Below are 18,569 nucleotides of genomic sequence, written 5' to 3'. Positions count from 1 at the left end.
GAAAACAAATCAAAGTATGCAAAACCGCTCTCTTCCAGCTCCTTCTTTCTCATGACAAAGTACTGCTCTTGTGTTTCATTAGGTAGGCCTAATTTTTCTCCACATTTATTTTAACTGTGTCCCCTGAATCACCAGCAGGCTGCACTGGATGTCATTCAATTCTGCCAACGAGAAACCGGTCACATTAATCCACAGGGCAATTGGGCCCGAGGCAAAAATCCACACGTCCTGGTATTTCTGACGTGAGCAAATTGACACTGTTCTGTGTGCTTCCGTCCGGCAGCATCGGAGGGTTCGCTCAGCCGGCGAGGGCGCGAGGGTAGGGCTGCCAACTGCTACCAGGTCAGAGCGGAGGTGAATCCTTCTCACAGGCTCCCATCCCAGTACCGTAATACCACTTATGACATGGTTTTCCTCTTCATCATCACATTTCTCTTTGAGCGGCATGCAATTCTACCATTCTCAGGAAATAGAGCTAACTCTACAGTTTCTCTGAAATCCCAGGGGGCCACGAAGCATGAAGGGGTTGTGGATGAAGGCTTTGCTCTAAAGGAAGGACGGTCTGAGATCCACCTGCACGAGCTTTCACACCTGTGATGACAACACCTGGCAGCTCTTTCCAGAAACGTTTTTATAAAAGAGTGTGTGCTCTCACTCCCTGGGGTCCCAGCAACCTCAGGATCATTATTTGCCAACGTCTCTCTACTTTTTCACCCTGGAAGAACTTGTTGGTTCAGCCATCCCTGAGCAAAGATATCTATTTTCTCAGCCCCCCCGCCCCAGTTTTTTGTCTAAACAGTGTAACCCGTCAAGGGAAGAACCTTTGCCAAAAAGTCCTTTTCACACTGGCCCATTGGTCCATCGATGGATGGGTGACTATCCCAAACCACACACCTCATCGCCCACAGACTGTTCCCCTACCTGCCTGTGTCCCCAGCTGCCATGTCGCACAACAAAACCAACCCGGTACATTGCGCACTCTCAAAGCACCCATCCTCACGCCCGATGGGTGTGGGCGGGTGAGTTCTGAATACACCAGCAGTGAGAACTCTGGTTTTCCACTAGGAAAACGGGCCAAGAAAAGAGGAAAAAACACTTCTCTGCCTTGTCAAGCAGTAAACCCCCAAGCTTGACATCAAGAACAGAAAGTCCCAAAGCGATTATCGTGGGTGTTACGAAACCATCAAAACTGCTGATGTCGTAAACAAAATCTGTCAACAGCCACTAAGAATTCATTGAAAGTAAATTTATTGTTTGTTTAAAAAAACAAAAACAAAAACAAAAGACAGAACTGTGCAATATGTGCTTCTCAAGACATTTGGACTCTCGTTTGTTGCTCATCTCTTCTCGGGCTTCAGTTTGGTCAGGCTAAACGAGAAACACGGTACAGACACACGGTTAGTGAGCACAGGTAAGGGAGGCAACCGAGACGCGTGTTTGTTATTTTCTCAAAAGCCTACAAGGTGCCAAACTAGGACATCGAGTTTTAAAATCTGATCGTGTTCACTGCGTTCTGAAGACGATTATATTCTAAAAAGGGAAAGACAGCCGTATATCTGATTTCAACCAGACAAGCTTTCAAACTAAATTATCCTTTTCCTCGTACAGAACTGAATAAAACCATGCTGTAGGGACCCAGGGAATCATTTTCAATGTAACTGGAGGATTCAGTTTTAACGGTAACAGTGCAACATGGCTTTTGCTTTAGTGGTCCAGGGGGCGACAGGCCCTCAGCCATCATGTGTCACAGCACCACACAAAGCACCTGAGGCGTGAGTGGGGTCACGTCCAGGAACCTTCCGTTACAGATGGGAGGCAATTCCATGACATTCAAAAGAAAATGATTCTAATTTTTCAGGCAAAGTAGCATCGAATTACACTTATTCAAGGGCTGAAAAAAAGGGGAATACATAATTTTAAATGCTTACTATCTGAGAATATTGTCCTAAATAAGAGAGTTTATTATCTTATTGATTATTTCATTTTGGAGACTCACACAAAAACACGCTGCTTAACAATGCTATTGCCTTCCTTTAAAAACGGATGCATTTCAAACATTAAACAACAGATCTCTCTCCTTCTAAAGCACGGACTCAGTTCCCTCTTTGGTGACAATTTCATACAATTGCAGAATTCTCAGAAACACTTTATAGTATTAAATTTGAATAGCCATGCATCCAAGAATCAGACATATACAAAGGCTCCACATTTCAGACCCTCATGCTGCCCTGCACTTTTCACACAGAAAGATCATATCAACAAAGTCAAGTTTACCTTTTTAGTAGAGAAACTCAGCCTTCTCAGATCCAAAGCCATTTTAATTAAGGCAATGGGAGCGCCTTAGGAGCAAAAGAAGATGTAGTACATACAAGGAGAAATCCATACAAACACGGGACACTTTACATTTGTCATTTGATTCCTTGTAGATTTAAATTTGTGATTTAAAACTGGCATTAAGGCAGCTTTTGCACTTCATATACTTCATAATTTATAAACAGAGGAGTGATTCATGTGACTCCCAACATTCTTTCCTAGAGCTGTTTATCAATAATTAAATTGTTTTGGTGACTACCATTCAATGCACGAAGTAGATAACCATGTCGTCTGTATAGACCAACAAATAAAAATACCGACTCAAGGTACCGTGGTTTCCTCTGGTACAGTTTTTGAGATACGGTACATCTATGTGGCCCTCATCAAATGTAAACAAAATCACAGACAACTTACAGGGGTGGGAATAGAGTGTGTGTGTTTTGGGGTCAAGGGGAGGGAGATGGTGGGGAGCAGAGCCTACGAGCCTGTTTTTTGAAGGAAACCATATTATTATTCCCTCAAAAGACTAAAGGGAAAAAGCTCACATGCATCAAAAGCTAAACTCCCAACATCTAATGCCCCTTACCCTTACCTTCTTCTTTCCGTTATAACTGAACCAAAAAACAGAAACAAGTCAAAACAACACCCCCCAACACACACACACACACACACACACACACACACACACCCCTGCTTTGTACTTCGGGCCTACGTTGGGAAGCTATACTTGAATCTTCTTACAAAGTGCTCTAAGAAATTATATGCACATACACGTTTTGATTAAGGTATTTTAAAGTAACACTGCTAAGGGAATCACATCCTATTCTCCTCAAAAGAACAAAGAGGAAGGAAGAGACTAATTTTTAAATCTTACTATATTCCCCTCTGTTAATTAAAAAAAAAAAAAAGGAAACATAAAAGAATCAACCTGCAAGTCTATTAGTCTCAAATAATTAGATCCAGTAGGTATGGAAGGTAGTAAAAAAGGTTTTGAAAAGTCTAACAATGCTTTAAGAGTCTTCTCAAATACTAAGGACGTTTCATAATGCCGTGAAGGAGTTAGAGGCAATAGACAACCAAACAAAAAGCTTCTGTTAGTCTAATAAAGGATTCTCAACTTCTTTTCAAGGAGGAATATTCAGCAAGCTTCAACCATTTCCCAAAGGGAAACCAGAGAGAAGATGGCCACGTTCAAGGCAACTAGACAAGATATGCAACCTGTTAGGATATCTTTGCATTCTCCATGTGGTGGTATGTGGCCCTCCTGGAAGAAAAAGCCCTGTTTTGTGGAATTCATACACTTCCTGGGGTATAAGTACCCCCCAACACGGCTGATTTTAAGCTACCAGCGTGTGGTATCAGCACCGTGCCAATACAGTGGGCGTAAATGACCTCAAAAGCAGAGATCATAGTGAAATGTAATAAAATAATCAGGAAGTGATGAGTTTTGAGTTATTAATTACCTTTGATTTTTATAGAACTTATCTAATTTTTAATAATGGCTGGGTTTAACAATCAATTGGCAAAATTTCTAAAAATTGAACAATTGACCCTCACAAGCCAGCACGGGCTGACTCCAGCAAATTGGTCCCAGAAAAGTGTGGACACCCATGATTTTCTCAGTAGCCATTCTTAAACACTGGGAGACTGTGAGCTCAGTTTTTAGAAAATACCTTCAGCCCCTGCACTTAAACACAGAAGTTGATTTTTAAGAATACTCAGGCCTTTGAAGTTACAAATGGGTCAACTTCTTCATCACAAAGCTGGCTTTCACTACAGGTTAGAGGTATAATCTATAGAATTTGATCTAGAGAAAACATCATACAGTGTTTTACAGAACTTTTAGTAAAAACGGGGCTGGGTTGGGTTGCATTCAGGGTCCCTTTGAAACAATATATATATTTCCCCATGGTCCCCACACTCACCACTCCTCTGGCCCCAAAAAGAAAACTCTACCATAAAGCCTCTCTTACTCTGGAGTCCCAAGCTACAGAAAAAATAATGTATAATTAAAATAATGTATAATTTCTAAAATAATTATAAACAATCTAGAAGTTTGCTTACTTTTTTATTCAATGAGAAGAACAGAGCACTGAATCCATCAGATAAATGTTGGCCAATGAAGGAAACCTACAAGCCATTAGCCTTCGGGAAGACTTCCCTGGGGGGCGGGGAGGGGGGCACCTGGAAGTGAGGCTGGGCTCCAGGCGGGATGTGTATATCCTAGGGGAGGTTTCCTCTTACTTCATATTCTCTGATTTAAAGAAAACAGGGGTGCAAATTCCCTCAATGTTAATTGATAGACAACAGCCTTATTTCTGTGCATTATGTAGGTGCCTGATTACGAGCTGTCAGTTTGCATATATAGAGTGAGAAGCCCTCTGCCTAACACAGAAACTGAAATAAAGTGGCAGTTAGCGCAATTCCATCCGTAAGTGTTCCTGGACACGGAATATAATGATGAAAGATGATCTGACTGCAAATGCATCCAGGAGGAGCGGTATATAAACAAGAAAAACTCTGGTGTGAAAGGATGCAGATCCCAGTGTTCTGAAGCACTGAAGATGGAAATGCGACCGTATTTAAATTAAAGCTGATATTGCCAATGGGCCGGGCTCTGTGTGATCTGCGTCTGTAGTTTACTTATTCCATGCACTTGACTTAGCCAGACATCCACAGGACACATCTGGTATGTGTGTAGCCTGCAGGCTGGGCCTGAGTCCTCGACTTCATGGCCTTGACTTATCTATAACTCCCTGAGTTATTGAGGTCAACCTCAGGACCATAAATCAGGAAATTCTATGAAAATAAAAACTCTTGTTCACATTTTGCAATTAAAAAAAAGCTAAAAGGAAGGGATTCATAATGCAGGATAACTACTTTTTGAAGAGTCAAGGGGCTAGGCCATCTGTTTTCAATTTTAAACCATCATCTTGATATGTTTAGGGGTTTAATTTATGGAACAATCAAGCAATCTTTATATTTAACATTAAATACCTGAATATTATAAATCACCTCCGATGAACGTTTATGGGAGAGTTTCAGAGCAACTTCTGAACGACTTGTCACTTTTATTGTGCAGCCATGATTTGTAAAAAAATGATATGCTAAGTAATCCTAGAGTATAATTTAGGGGTACAAAAACAACTGTCAGGAAACAGCCAGAGACTGCATTTAATGAAATCTTTACCGACTGAAGTAATAAGTAGTACATTAATCAACACAGCTTAATTGAAGCTCTATTTGTAACATTTTTTCTTATTAGACTTGTTATTAATGAACCTTTATATGCTACCACTAACTTGGGCTTGATGCTCAACTTCAACAATGAACAATTGTTCACACGCACAAAAGAACAAACACGGCTGTGAGGGCCCTTTGTCTCTGGCCCTCCTTCCTCTCCACAGTTATTTACATGGTTGGCAAGATAGCATCTTTCAGGCTCTTTAAAAGGGTCTGAAATAGTTCAAGTGCAATCCTTAAGAAAGTAAAAACACAGCAGCGAAGCCTGGGAACTAGAGAAGAATCTCCACTGACCTCAAAGACAAGGTCGTCAAAGCTGTGCTTGCACTGGCCTGGCACTCACACGGGGGGGCCGGCTGGCCCTGGCTGGCAGCACCTACCTGAACATGTCTCCCAGGCCCCTCAGCTTCCCCTTCTTGGCTTTCATCTTCTCCTTCTCCTTGTCTCTGTCTTTCTTCTTCTCTTTCCCCGTTTTCTCCTTCCTCCGATCGGTCTTCTCACCTCTCTCTTGGTTTCCATTCATCTGTCTCTCCAGAGAGTGGGAAGGCTGGTCGCTGGCTGTGGAGACAGACTCTCTCCCTGATCTTGAACTTTCTTCCGTGTCTTCTTCCACTTGGAAGGAAACAAACACACAAAAAACATAAGGAACACAGGGAACCAAAGGGACAAAAATAAGGAGGCTGAAGTCGTTTGAGGGTTTTCTTTCCTACGTTTCCAACTAGGCCTGCAAGGCTGTTTACTTCTGAGTAGAATTAGAATGAACGCGTGATGTGGATGGTTACTACGCACATGTGTATTCCTGCGTGAAGATGATGGGCCAACAGTAAGAGAGTAACGGTAATAGTAATAGTAACAGTAATCTGGCTCCCGGGCCGGATGGATTCCCTCGCGTTGATATAGAGCCTGTACTGCTGGGGGGATAAGCAAGCCCTCATCACACAGCCAACCCCAAGGGTCCTGTGTACCACACTGGCGAAATGAAGACAAGCAGCCCCTCGCCAAGAGCTTCCTTTGCTCTTGGGTAAGGATGATGTAGCTCCACCCCGGCCCCTGATGAATTTGTTCAACTGCACCACTCTCTAGTAAGCACACCAATGTCAGCACAGGACTCCTTTCCTCAGCCTCCCAAATACGTATGACCCTTTGTGATTTCTGCATAGAGAAGACTGGATCTTCACAGCCTAACTTTTCCTTATATTGTCATTAAAAGGCCAACATCATAAGCCAACGCTCCTATATGTTCTAATCCAAAATAATTTTGCATATCGGTCGACACAATGGCAGGTGAACAGAGGTGGATGGAGACGCGAAGGCATAAATCCACAGCCTCACACTCCTTTGAACTTTGCAGATAAAAGCTCTGCTTAGTGATAACGATATTCCATCCTTTGAGGCAACACTTAGTAAGCATATGGTCCAAGTGCATACCCCCAACTTTTTGCATTTGAAAGAATGACAAGTAACTAGAGTAGGTTTCTACCTACAAAAGAACTTTAGGAATTTCTATATTAAGAAGCAATAGATGCACACATCAACAGCCATTCTCATAAATCTTTTTCCAGATTAGCTGCCTAAGCTGTTCTTCCAAATATATTGATAATAAGAATTATTGGGGTTCCAGATTACCCCTTGAAATCTGAGGTCATTTACCCTCTGCATCAACAAATAAAGTATGAATCAGTGTTTTTCCACTTCTTCTAACAGAGAAATATATAAGGCAGTTAGAAATCTTTCACAAAGAACTGACCTCTAGATCAAATTAATATATCTTCAAAAGAAATTCAGTCTTGCCTCTCCACCAGCACTTGAGTTAGCAATACACAAAATCAAGAGTATAATACGACCAGTTAAAACAATCCTAGTATCAATTTATTTACAAAACAGAAACAGACTCCCAGACTTGGAAAACAAACTTATGGTTACCAAGGGGGAAAGGCAGGGGGAGGGATAAATCAGGCATTTGGGATTAACATACACACACTACTATATATAAAACAGATAATCAGGGCTTCCCTGGTGGTGCAGTGGTTAAGAATTTGCCTGCCAATGTAAGGGACACAGGTTCGAGCCCTGACCCGGGAAGATCCCACATGCGTGGAGCAACTAAGCCCATGCGCCACAACTACTGAGCCTGTGCTCTAGAGCCCGCAAGCCACAACTACTGAGCCTGTGCTCTAGAGCCCACAAGCCAAAACTGCTGAGCCCACGAGCCACAACTACTGAGCCTGTGCTCTAGAGCCCACAAGCCAAAACTGCTGAGCCCACGAGCCACAACTACTGAAGCCTGTGCGCCTAGAGCCCGTGCTCCACAACAAGAGAAGCCAGCAAAATGAGAAGCCCGTGCACCGCAATGAAGGGTAGCCCCCGCTTGCCGCAACTAGAGAAAGCCCGCGTGCAGCAACGAAGACCCAATACAGCCAAAAATAAATAAATAAATTTATAAAATAAAATAAAAATAAAACATAATCAACAGGGAACACGGAACTCTGCTCAATACTCTGTAATAGCCTATATGGGAAAAGAATCTAAAAAAGAACGGATATATGTATATGTATAACTGAATCAATTTGCCATACACCTGAAACTAACACAACATTGTAAATCAACTATACTCTAATGTAAAATAAAAATTAAATTAAAAAAACAATCTTAGTATCTTAGTGTTCTGCTATTAAACCCTCACAGATCGTAAAAGATACTATAAAATGATGTCACAACCATAACCAAGTAATTCAGTTTTTTAAAAAGTGCCAATTATTTAACGTAATAACAGTAAAAGTGTAGAATTCTTTTGTTTTCACATTTGATTAAAAACATGAGCCAACATAGTTCCCATCCCAGTAGGGATGAGCCAACATATTTCCCATCCCAGCAGGTCAGGCCCTGGGTACAGCCAAAGAGTAAAAATACCACTGTGTCTAAATCCGGAAGGTACTTTGGAGGTCATTTAGACCAACTTCTTCCATTTCTTGCTGAGGAAGCAGAGATTTGGGGCCAGCACACCACCAGTGTGGGGCTCTCTCTACCATTATATTCTGGTACAATTGTACCTCAGCCAGACCTTCATGCATTTCTTTGATCGACTCTGTGAATGCTCAATTCCACGCTTCATACAGCATGGATGTTGGTCATCTATCATCCAGTCACTCCACGACCTGCCCAGAAGATCATTCCAGCAGCCAGCACTGCATCTCAAGAAACCCACTGTCAGTCCCGTAGTCATTCAGCACCGTGACTTGTAGCTGCTACTGAGGAAATCATTCCAGAAGCTCGATCAACTGTGCACAGGGACTCGAGGACCGGCTCCCAACCACAGAGGTGAGCAGAAAGGCTGGCCTCCCTCTGCACTGGGGTATCTTAACTGGAAGCCCCTCTCCTCTTGCAAGAGACAAGGCAGCTTTTTAAAAAGTTGCTTCTTTTCCTCTCTGTCAGTTCATATGGAAAAGGAATTGTGCGGGTTTGTTAAAGAAAGCCAGTTACAGTTTTCAGATGGGCATTTCTAGTGAAAATCCATAGCCTTACAAATAAATGCTGAGTTAAGGCTGTCATTTTTGGGTGGTGCACAGAGAGCAGGGAAAGACTCCTGGCCCGGGTGGCTTGTTGTGTAGCCTCTTCAAGGGGCGTTCCCCAAGAAAATGTAAATATAGCTTATGCAGGGTTGGAGCATCTTGTCTGAAAACACCCTTGAACTTGGCTGTGCTCTAACTGATGGTAAACCATGGCTTCCACATTATGGGAAATGGGTGTGGCCTCAACTTTGAGGTAATGGAGCAAACCAGGATAAAACAGTTCTCAAAAGTTCCCGGGAACTACGAAACCTAGGTGTGTCTATTGGTACACTCAAGTTAGATAAATGGATGCTGGTGATTATTCTAAAAGTCTCGCAGACAAAACTCCTTTTACCTATCCGTCCATAGCGCTCTGTACAAACTTTTATTATTGCACTTCTCATATGATACGATCACAGGTCCGTTTCCCATTCCCTAAACTTCTAAAATGAGGACTGCTGAGCGGCCAGCGGCTGCCCGTAAATGGCTGTTTACCTGGAAGACTACTGGTGAGCCTGACTCGTGACTTTATCCCAACCAGACAAACTTTTATCCAACCTCTGTGTATCACCATCTTCTAGCTTCAGAACAATGTCTACGCCCCTCTAATGAAGCCTGACAACACACGCCACACCCCGGTAACAGTAACCCCAGGAAGGCCACTGTGCTTGGTTAAGCTCTCATCAGTTTCTGGTAGAGTTTTATGCTATTATTGTTTGTGCTCTACGTATTATCCAGTGGCTTGCCTGGCCCCCTACAATGTCTGAAACTATAAACAAAAAAAACGAGCTCAATACACGTAAAAGACTTCGTCTTCCACAGGGATCATTATCATAAATCATAAATGGAAAGATCAGTAGCGATTCTGCTAGTTTTCTGCCTAATAGTTTTGGGAGAAGCACATGGGACATATGTCTGCTCTTGGCTCCGTCACAGAATAAAGGCAGCGCCTTCACAACGAACTATATGCTGAAGCCACATTTGTTGCCAGTTCCTTTCATATTCACAATAATTTCCTGGTGTATGTAATACAACTTATTTTCTAAACTGGGTGAAACAGAGAAAATTAGTATTAAGTCATTTATTAACTTCAGGTTTTGTAACCTCATTTTATAAAATCAAAACTCTTCGCTCAGTTTCTTGCCCCGAGCAAGTGGACTGTTTTACAATCATACTTGCACATTTGAGAATTCTTTATGCTTATTCTGAACATTCTGATTTAGATAATACACTATCACAGAAACTCTTCTGGGGGTGTACTGATGCAACTAATCCCTTTGAATGCCAACTAATTAAAAATATTTAGCAATATGTGCCTTCATATGCATAAACATAAGATGTTCTTTTAGAGTATTACATTGTGTACGCTTCAAACGCTAAAATTATTTGATAGAGAAAAATAAGAATCTCACTTTACCCCAGCCCTATGCAGAATTACTGCGGTTTTTAAAAACTTCAGTAAATTGGTTACACGTGCTTAATTTTTTTTAAAAAATGTATGTATTCAAGGTCACTGATAGTCAGATTTTGTTTTCAGTTTTAAAACCAGTCTTTGTACATTTAATACTAGCTTTATAATAAGGTACATAAAATATTTTTATTCTCTTAAACTACAAAAGATATTCAGATAAACAATTTTTCAAGTAAGAAAAGTACTGGTAATATATCACCCGTAAATGGCTTGATCTATTGCGTTCATACAATAAATTACAATGCACGGACTAATCATAAACCTACATTTAGGTAATTGACTATTTTAAATGCTATATAAATTTTACGTTTTTTCTCTTTAATTTTGCTCTTTGCAGATTGTTTGCTTTCCTTCTGCAGATAGTCTGCACAAAGAAAGATGATTACCTCCTTCCAAACAAATGGAAATTTCTATTTTTGACTAACATTTCTGCTCTATGCACTGCACTGCCAGCTACTTTCCCATGTGATTACCTATAAAGACAGATACTTTCAAGTTTCTCTTTTTAAAGAAGGTATAATGTGAAGCTGCTTATTTTTCTTTCAGGCAGCACATTCTATAATTAAGACATACCTAATTACCATGTTTTCAACAGATGCAAATACAGCTCAATTAAAATTCTAGTCCATGCGACAAATTCAGCTACTCAGGTCTGCAAGATATCACGTTAGGACTGGGTCACCAAGAAGTTTGGAAAAGACTGAGCACATACATGGTAATGATTATGGAGAAAATGACCTTAGGTGTCAATTGAACCTCAAAGTTCTGTAGCTTCTGCCATAAAAAAACACTTTGATCTGGTCATCACACACATTTCATTGTCAACAGTTGACTCTAAGCCACATGGTCTTTTTTTTCCATTGAGAAGCAATACTACTGTTGGGACTGTAATGATCTCCATTGCTTGCTTATCCCAAATCCATTTCTCCATTTCTTCTTCCTAATGAACTCTGTGTTCAGGAATGCAACCCAGCTTCAAGGGGTGAATTCATTACTAAATTTACACCAACCTATGGGTCCCTGCCCCTGTTGATTTATTAGTCCAATGTTATTAGTCCAAGAATGGCCCCATCACCCCGAATGGACATATTCCATGCGTGGGGAGACGGCTCACTCCCTTCAGTTGGATGTGATCAGGAAAGCACGAGGCCCCTGAACCCTGCAGTTACCCTCTGGATAAGCTGACTTGTGGACAGCGTGGCAGAAGGGTCAGAAGGATGGCGGGGCTTTGATAACACCGTTAGGCTGTGGAATCAGTAATCCTGGAAGCTACCCAACTCTAGAACCCGTTATGTAGGACAATGTATTTCCTCATGGTTTGAGCTGGTCTGAGCTGGGTTTTCTACTACATGCAGCTGAAAGCATCCTAATAGGTACATTATATAAATCAAACTTTAAAGCAGCTGTGGAATATCCACAGTACTATTTATCACAAGTGTAAGATTTAGCAGTTAATGCCACTCTAGGCAGCTTTGACAATTTTACTAGAATTATTTGTTCAGACTTGTTACTAGTGTTAAATGAATTGGTACAAACATCCAGGGAAATACAAAACAGAGAAATACAAAATGAAAATGACAGCATTACTTCTTATTTGCCAGTAAGCAAGTACTCTTCTCCGAGGGCATAGCTCAAAGCAGTGTTATTAAATATTTGTGGACTGAACAAATAGCCCATCATATGAAAACCATCCTTTACTGCTCCCTGTTTAGAAAGAACTACTCTAGGAATTAGAAATATCTAATAATAGAAGCACATATTCTTGAGTAATTTCCAATTTACTTTGGAAGACAAAGGATTAAACGTAATAACTGGACACAAGATTATGCAGTCTTCAGAATCTATCTTCTTAAAATTTAAAATGAGTGAGTTAAAATGAGACATTAGTAATTGGAAAATTTCACTAGACTTAGCAAATCCACTGACCACTACCAATTTCTATTGACTAATGTTAGGTAAAATACAATATAATAAAAATAAATGAGGACTGAACTCCCAGGCACTGCAAATCCTGCATAGGATTTGAGAACATTTTATTATAATTAAATAAATATATATACATATATATTTTTATATATGTATACACATATTATTTTTGTTTCTTATTTTAGTTGAATATTTGACTTTGGAAAAGGAAGAAAAGATGTAAGAAATGAACAGCTAGTGACACAGATGGTATTGAATAATAGGATCTGCTTTTCTGGACCCTGACTTTTAACATTAGAATGATGAGCTTTTGGCAATGGAAAAACTTAGCTTTTTCAGAACATTTTAAAAAAACACACACACACACAAAGCTGGCAAGAAGAATTAAGAAGCTTTTATACTAAAATGTGGGGTGGGAGTAACAACTGATATTATGAAGAATAGAGAACATGACGGTGAAAGGAGAAAAAGCCATGAAGGAAGTGGGTGACATTTAACAGCAGGCTTAGAGAAGGGTTTTCAGCAACTGGAGGAATGTTCAAATAGATGATTCCTAAAACCCACTCTTCTAAAATTAGATTTATTTCATTAAAAAAAAAAAAAGCCAACCTCTTAGTTTACATTGGGGTAAGGAGTAGAGAGACAAAAACAATAAAACCACACTTCCAAAGAGTTTAAGACTTATTATCAAAAACCATTCTTTACTTCTACTTCAGAGTCTAAAGTTTTCTTTAATGCATCCCTCCAAACAAACAGGTAAAATGTTCCTGAAGATCTTGGTAGAATACCACCTCCACTATCCCCCCTGCCCAGGAGAAGGCTGCAGAACAAATACAATGAGGATCACACCCTCCATCTTCTGAACGCTTGCAAATTTGCTTTCAGTGTATAATTGATTTTCACATACAAATGATGGTCCACAATAGACACTGTTTCCTGTGCACAGGGGACAATGTATAAAGAAGCTGAATGCTTTCCTTTCAACAGACCCAATGGACTGGCTACACAATGAAAATGGTAGCACTCAAAACCCTGCTGTTGGAGTTGCCACTAAGAATTTTATTTTTATCAAGGACTGAATTGGTGTCAAATGTATATTTTAACAATATACAAAAAAATTACGGTGTCAAGGAAGGAGTGTCCAGGCCACTGCTCTGACTCTTTTAAGTGAAAAAACAAAAACAAAAATAAATAACAACATAAAAACGTGCAAATGTGATGAAACAGTGAATGGAGAGCAGTGCTCTGTTTTGCTATTTACTGAGAAATCAAAACAATTGTCCCCTAAAAGCCAGTGTTCTTAACTCCCATGCCCTACAATCCAAACTGGGAGATCCACAAAATTTCTTGATGTTAAAAAAATATTTTATATTAAAAAGTCTCAGATACATCTATATACAGATTTTTCTTGAGTTACGATGGGGTTACGGCCTGCTAAACCCAACATAAATTGAAAATACCGTAAGTCAAAAATACACTGAATACACCTAACCTACCGAACATCATAGCTTAGCTTCGCCTACCTTAAATGTGCTCAGAACACTGACATTAGCCTAAGTTGGGCTCAGTCATCTAACACAGAGCCTAGGTTATAATACAGTGTTGAATGTCTCGTGTAATTTAGTGAACACAGTACTGAACGTGGAAACCAGAACAGTTGTCAGCGTATCGGTTGTTTCCCCTTGTGATCACGTGGCTGATTGGGAGCTGCGGCTGCCGCCAGCGCCCAGCATCTCCACAGAGGATGTGCATATCACCTGCCCGGGGAAAAGATCCAAGTTCAAAGTTAGATGTACGGTTTCCACTGAATGCACATCACTTTCGAACCATTGTAAAGTCCAAAAATCCTAAGCGGAACCATCGTAAATCGGGGAGCGTCCATACCCAGTTGGGGCTTTAGAAATTCAAAGGAAAACTAGATTGCTTGGGAAAAAGTGTCTTGAAGAAGGAAGATGACAGTCCAATGTACACAAGAGGGTAGGGGACAGTCAGGGCAGTGAGAAGGTAAGCCTCACAGACAGTGCATGGTCTGCGTGAGAACGCACGCGGGCGCTTGAAGGAATGTGAGGACAGTGTGAGTCCAGAGCTCACTCAGCCAATGTAGAGACAGTCGGACCAGTTGGGAGATCCTAATAGTAACTTCAGATATCAAAAAATGAGGATTGGGGCTAGATTGGGCAGAAGGAGAGAAATTAGGAGATTTCATGGGGGAAAAACTAAGAAAACTTGGTAATGGAGTGATTACACAGTGAGATGATGATTCAAAGTTTCTGAGCCTGGAGGTACTAATGAGAAAAATCACATCATCATCATCCATCTTTACATGTGAGATGCTAAGCATGTAAACGCACTCTCTCCCTTTCCTCTGGCTTTGCCAAGCATCATTACTCACCTGGAGTCTTGCATTACGATCACAGAACCAGTCTTGCCACCGACACTGCTACTTACCATCCCATCCCCAATAAGCCATCCCATACAGCCCTAACAAGCATATTCCTTTACTTGAAATTCTTCGAATGCTCTTTAAGGTCCTTAGTATGAACAAAAATAATTTAAACGAGGCTGTCTGTGATCTGTTCTCTGACTACGTCCTAAACCTCACTCCTCACCATGCCCTCACCCGCGGTGCACACATGAACCTTAACAGGACGATGGCGGTCCAGAGGTGGTCCCGGCTCCCTATGTTTCCTACGCACCCACTGAAGACCACTCAAGCAATATTACTCATCTAAAACAATACCTCTTCTGGGAAGCCTTCTCCCTACTATCTCCCACACCACTCAACTTCCACATGGGCTGAGTGGGTCCCCCACGGTTTGGTGCCATGGTAACCTGTGTACTACAATGGCCCTTAACCATTAACCACACTGCTTCTCAAGTGTCAGTTTATCCACTGGGTTGAACCACCCCCAGCCCCTCAGGAACTTAGAGCTTAAATATCAGATTTTAGGTACTACAACTCATTCATACTCTATAGTAGCAGTTTCAGTGTAATGGCTTTTCCCACTCAGAAGTTTGTTTAATATTCTAGAAAACTCACAGGACTGCAAATCAGAAGGAATGCATTCTATGATTTTGTTCCTAAGTACGACCTTGGCCATCTATTTACATACTTTTTCCTTATCAAAAAAATGCTTAAAATGAGGATTCTATAATTCAAACACTTCAGATGTGACTTTTCATCATACTTTTAGCTTAACTTACTTTTCACCTAGAAAAAGAAATGTAAGGAATAGATAGCTTCGGCTACTTCACATGCTTACACCTCTACTGCATTCAGAAATTTCCTAAAATTAATCAAAGCTCCTTTTCTTAAACTGCAAGTGATACTTAAGTATACAAATTGGCATAAGAGGATAAGATAGGTTATTCTTATTCCCAGCCCTTCAGAACAAATATTTTTTATAGATCAACACCCAATTATCCATTAAGATAGATTAATCAAATGGGAAATCTTTTACAAAGTACTTCGACTTTGAAACCCCTATACTGAATTCTTCCACTACAGATTAACAGTAATCTAATGGGGTTTCTTAAGATAACAACCTAGTTTGCATTTTTTTTGCTCAAAATGTAATGACAAAAGGTGGCTAGAAATGTGGAGGATGTTGAGGGTAGAACATCTGAGATATTCATGAAATACGCTATTTGAAGCTAATAAAATAAACAAAAATTCTCCTGGAAGCTTTCAGATTAGCTGATTTACTAACATAAATTCAGTTTCTTCAAATCTCATACTGCTACCCTAAGTTATGTATATTTTAGAGCAGTGCTTTTTTTCTGATCTCCTGTTAAGAGTACTATAAGAAAGTAGGCAAGCTACTCAAAAGCAATCTGTCTCTATGTTTTCAAGGCATACAGTTCTCACATTTAAAATTGTAAACTGGATAGATCTTAAAATTGAGAAGTACAATTAATAGGATAGTCTTTGGTTTTGTTGTGTTTCACCTCCTTGACCCCGACAAAAAACTGTTACTGAATTGATAGTAAGGCTGACAATTTGGCAACTTTTAATAGAGAAAAAAAATGGGACTCTATATTTTGAAAAATAAAACAAAGCAATGTTATATAGCATCCATGTTCTTGGTTTCAATAGAAACTGATTTATTATGGGGGATGTAGGAGCTGCTCGCTGGGAGCCAGGCGGGGAGTGTGATTTGCATAGAAGAGGGAGCAGATTGTAGATGCCCTGACCTGTCAAACACAGGTAGGGCCTCGGAGATAATGGGTCCCAGAATACAAAGCTCCATCTTGATCCAGACAGACACACACAACATGGAGAGGCCAGATGGATTAAATGAGAGACAAAAACGCTGGCTTCTGCCATCTCCACAGGAAGCACGTAAGTGTTACAGAAGATGACAGATACCAGATACCACATGGATCCCGCCCCAGTCTCTTGGCCCCCATTGTTGTGTGCATGCCACAATTTCGATGCTGCTGAGAAGAGGCAAGCCTGTTCCGAGCCATGAAAGAGAGTCACCGGGGAGGACCTCGACCCGACTGACAAGAGCAATCAACGAGACCTCCGCCTAAGCCACTTTCCTGTAAAGAGGCAAAGGGCTGCACGGGACAGAAACAGGCAGCTGGGTGGTACAGGTAATGCCGCCCCCATGTTTCCAGGGTGCACGGACTGCATCCTCACAGGACAGCCATCTAACAAAGACTGTCTGCCCAGACAGGGTCCTCGTACAGAGCACCGCTCAACAGTGACTCGGCATCTTTAACTTAACGGCGGCCATAACTGAGTCCCCTGAGTCCCACCTCCGTACAAGAAAGGCCCTGTACAAGGTCCTTTCTTGTACGGAGTGTCCCACAGAGCACGAGGACGGCAGGGCCTAGACATGTGGCCGGGGACAGCTCCCATATGGCAAGGATGCCGGGCGAGGCTGCACAGGTGAGGGACGCACAGGCGAGGATGCCGGGGGAGGCTGCACAGGTGAGGGACGCACAGGCGAGGATGCCGGGCGAGGCTGCACAGGTGAGGGACGCACAGGTGAGGGACGCACAGGCGAGGATGCCGGGGGAGAAGCACAAGCAGGAACACAAATGCAGACAGTGGAAGAGAGCGTGTGGATCACGCCATGAGAATCCACAGCCTGACTTGGAGAAGGACGGTGTTTAGGGAACTAGAGGAGGAGCTAGCCAAGCGGGGCTTCCTTCTCACACCTGTACCTAGTCATACGTAAAGGTGACAGTCTCATGACCACCAGCAGTAACACCAGCCTGGAGAGATTTTTTTTTTTTTTTAAAGAAAAACACACGGTTTGCTGAGGCACTGGAGGTCTCAGACGTGCGGGTCCAGTGTGGGACGCAAGCAGGAGGAGTGAAATGTCACTGCTGCCCCGAGTGCCACAGCCCGAAGCTCGCTGTGTCTGGGTGTGCGTCTCTCACAAACAGTGGGGTCAGTCAAGCAGGAGTCCATTTACTGATGTGACAAATAGTCACTGACTCCAATGCTTTTGCCGAGCTCTGAGCCTGGTTACGCAGGAATAAGACACGGTGGTGTCTTTCTTCGTGGACTTTACAGACAATGAGAGAAGGAGGCAGGCAGGACTGAGGTCAGTAAGTGAAGGGGGAAACAGAGTCATGGAAAGTTAAAACCGGAAAGAACCTCAGAAAAGGAACCATCTAAACCGGAGCTTTTCAAACTTTTTCTGGAAAACTGCGAACTTCCTTTTTTTTAAACTTAAAATTGACAGAGAACCACAACGTATGAAAAGTGATTTTAAAAACCCAGGACTGGGAATTCCCTGGTGGTCCAGTGGTGAGGACTTGGCGCTTTCACTGCAGGGGGTTCGGGTTCGATCCCTGGGTAAGATCCCACAAGCCACGCAGCGCCCCCCCCCCAAAAATTTAAATAAATCAATAAATAACACACGACTGTTGAGGTGACAGCGGGGTGTGGGGGAGCTGGTGACTTTGACAGAGCCCGCCCACTCAGACGCCCATGTGCTTCCCGGCTCCCCGAGACCACCGAGGCCCCCCTCTTCACTGGCCGCCGCCACACACAATCTGACCATCAATGACCTGGGCGTCCAAAGCTTCAGTTTTACAAGTGAGGGAAT

General features: G+C 41.8%; 1 protein-coding gene and 1 long non-coding RNA gene across 26 annotated transcripts in view; one reads left to right on the top strand and one right to left on the bottom strand.

Moving 5' to 3' along the window:
* Positions 1 to 18,569, bottom strand: part of PARD3 (par-3 family cell polarity regulator) — a 625,186-nt gene that overhangs the window by 199,616 nt on the left and 407,001 nt on the right. For 22 of the 25 annotated variants that reach the window (XM_082385261.1, XM_082385255.1, XM_082385273.1 and 19 more), the window contains one exon: positions 5,937 to 6,168. In XM_082385261.1, the coding sequence (XP_082241387.1) occupies positions 5,937 to 6,168 (232 nt within the window). Of the gene's footprint in view, positions 1 to 1,231; positions 1,369 to 5,936; positions 6,169 to 18,569 lie in introns of those variants that run through there. The other 3 variants (XM_082385266.1, XM_082385268.1, XM_082385267.1) reach the window with 1 other exon arrangement.
* LOC309625753 lies at positions 6,177 to 18,349 on the top strand. Its single transcript, XR_014242735.1, has 2 exons — positions 6,177 to 8,874; positions 9,524 to 18,349. It is a non-coding gene; the product is annotated as an uncharacterized lncRNA (long non-coding RNA).

Source organism: Balaenoptera borealis (assembly GCF_965194805.1).
Source record: "Balaenoptera borealis genome assembly, chromosome: 3".
Taxonomy (NCBI): domain Eukaryota; kingdom Metazoa; phylum Chordata; class Mammalia; order Artiodactyla; family Balaenopteridae; genus Balaenoptera; species Balaenoptera borealis.
Note: the sequence above shows the minus strand (reverse complement) of the source record. Positions and strands in the feature narration are given on the sequence as shown.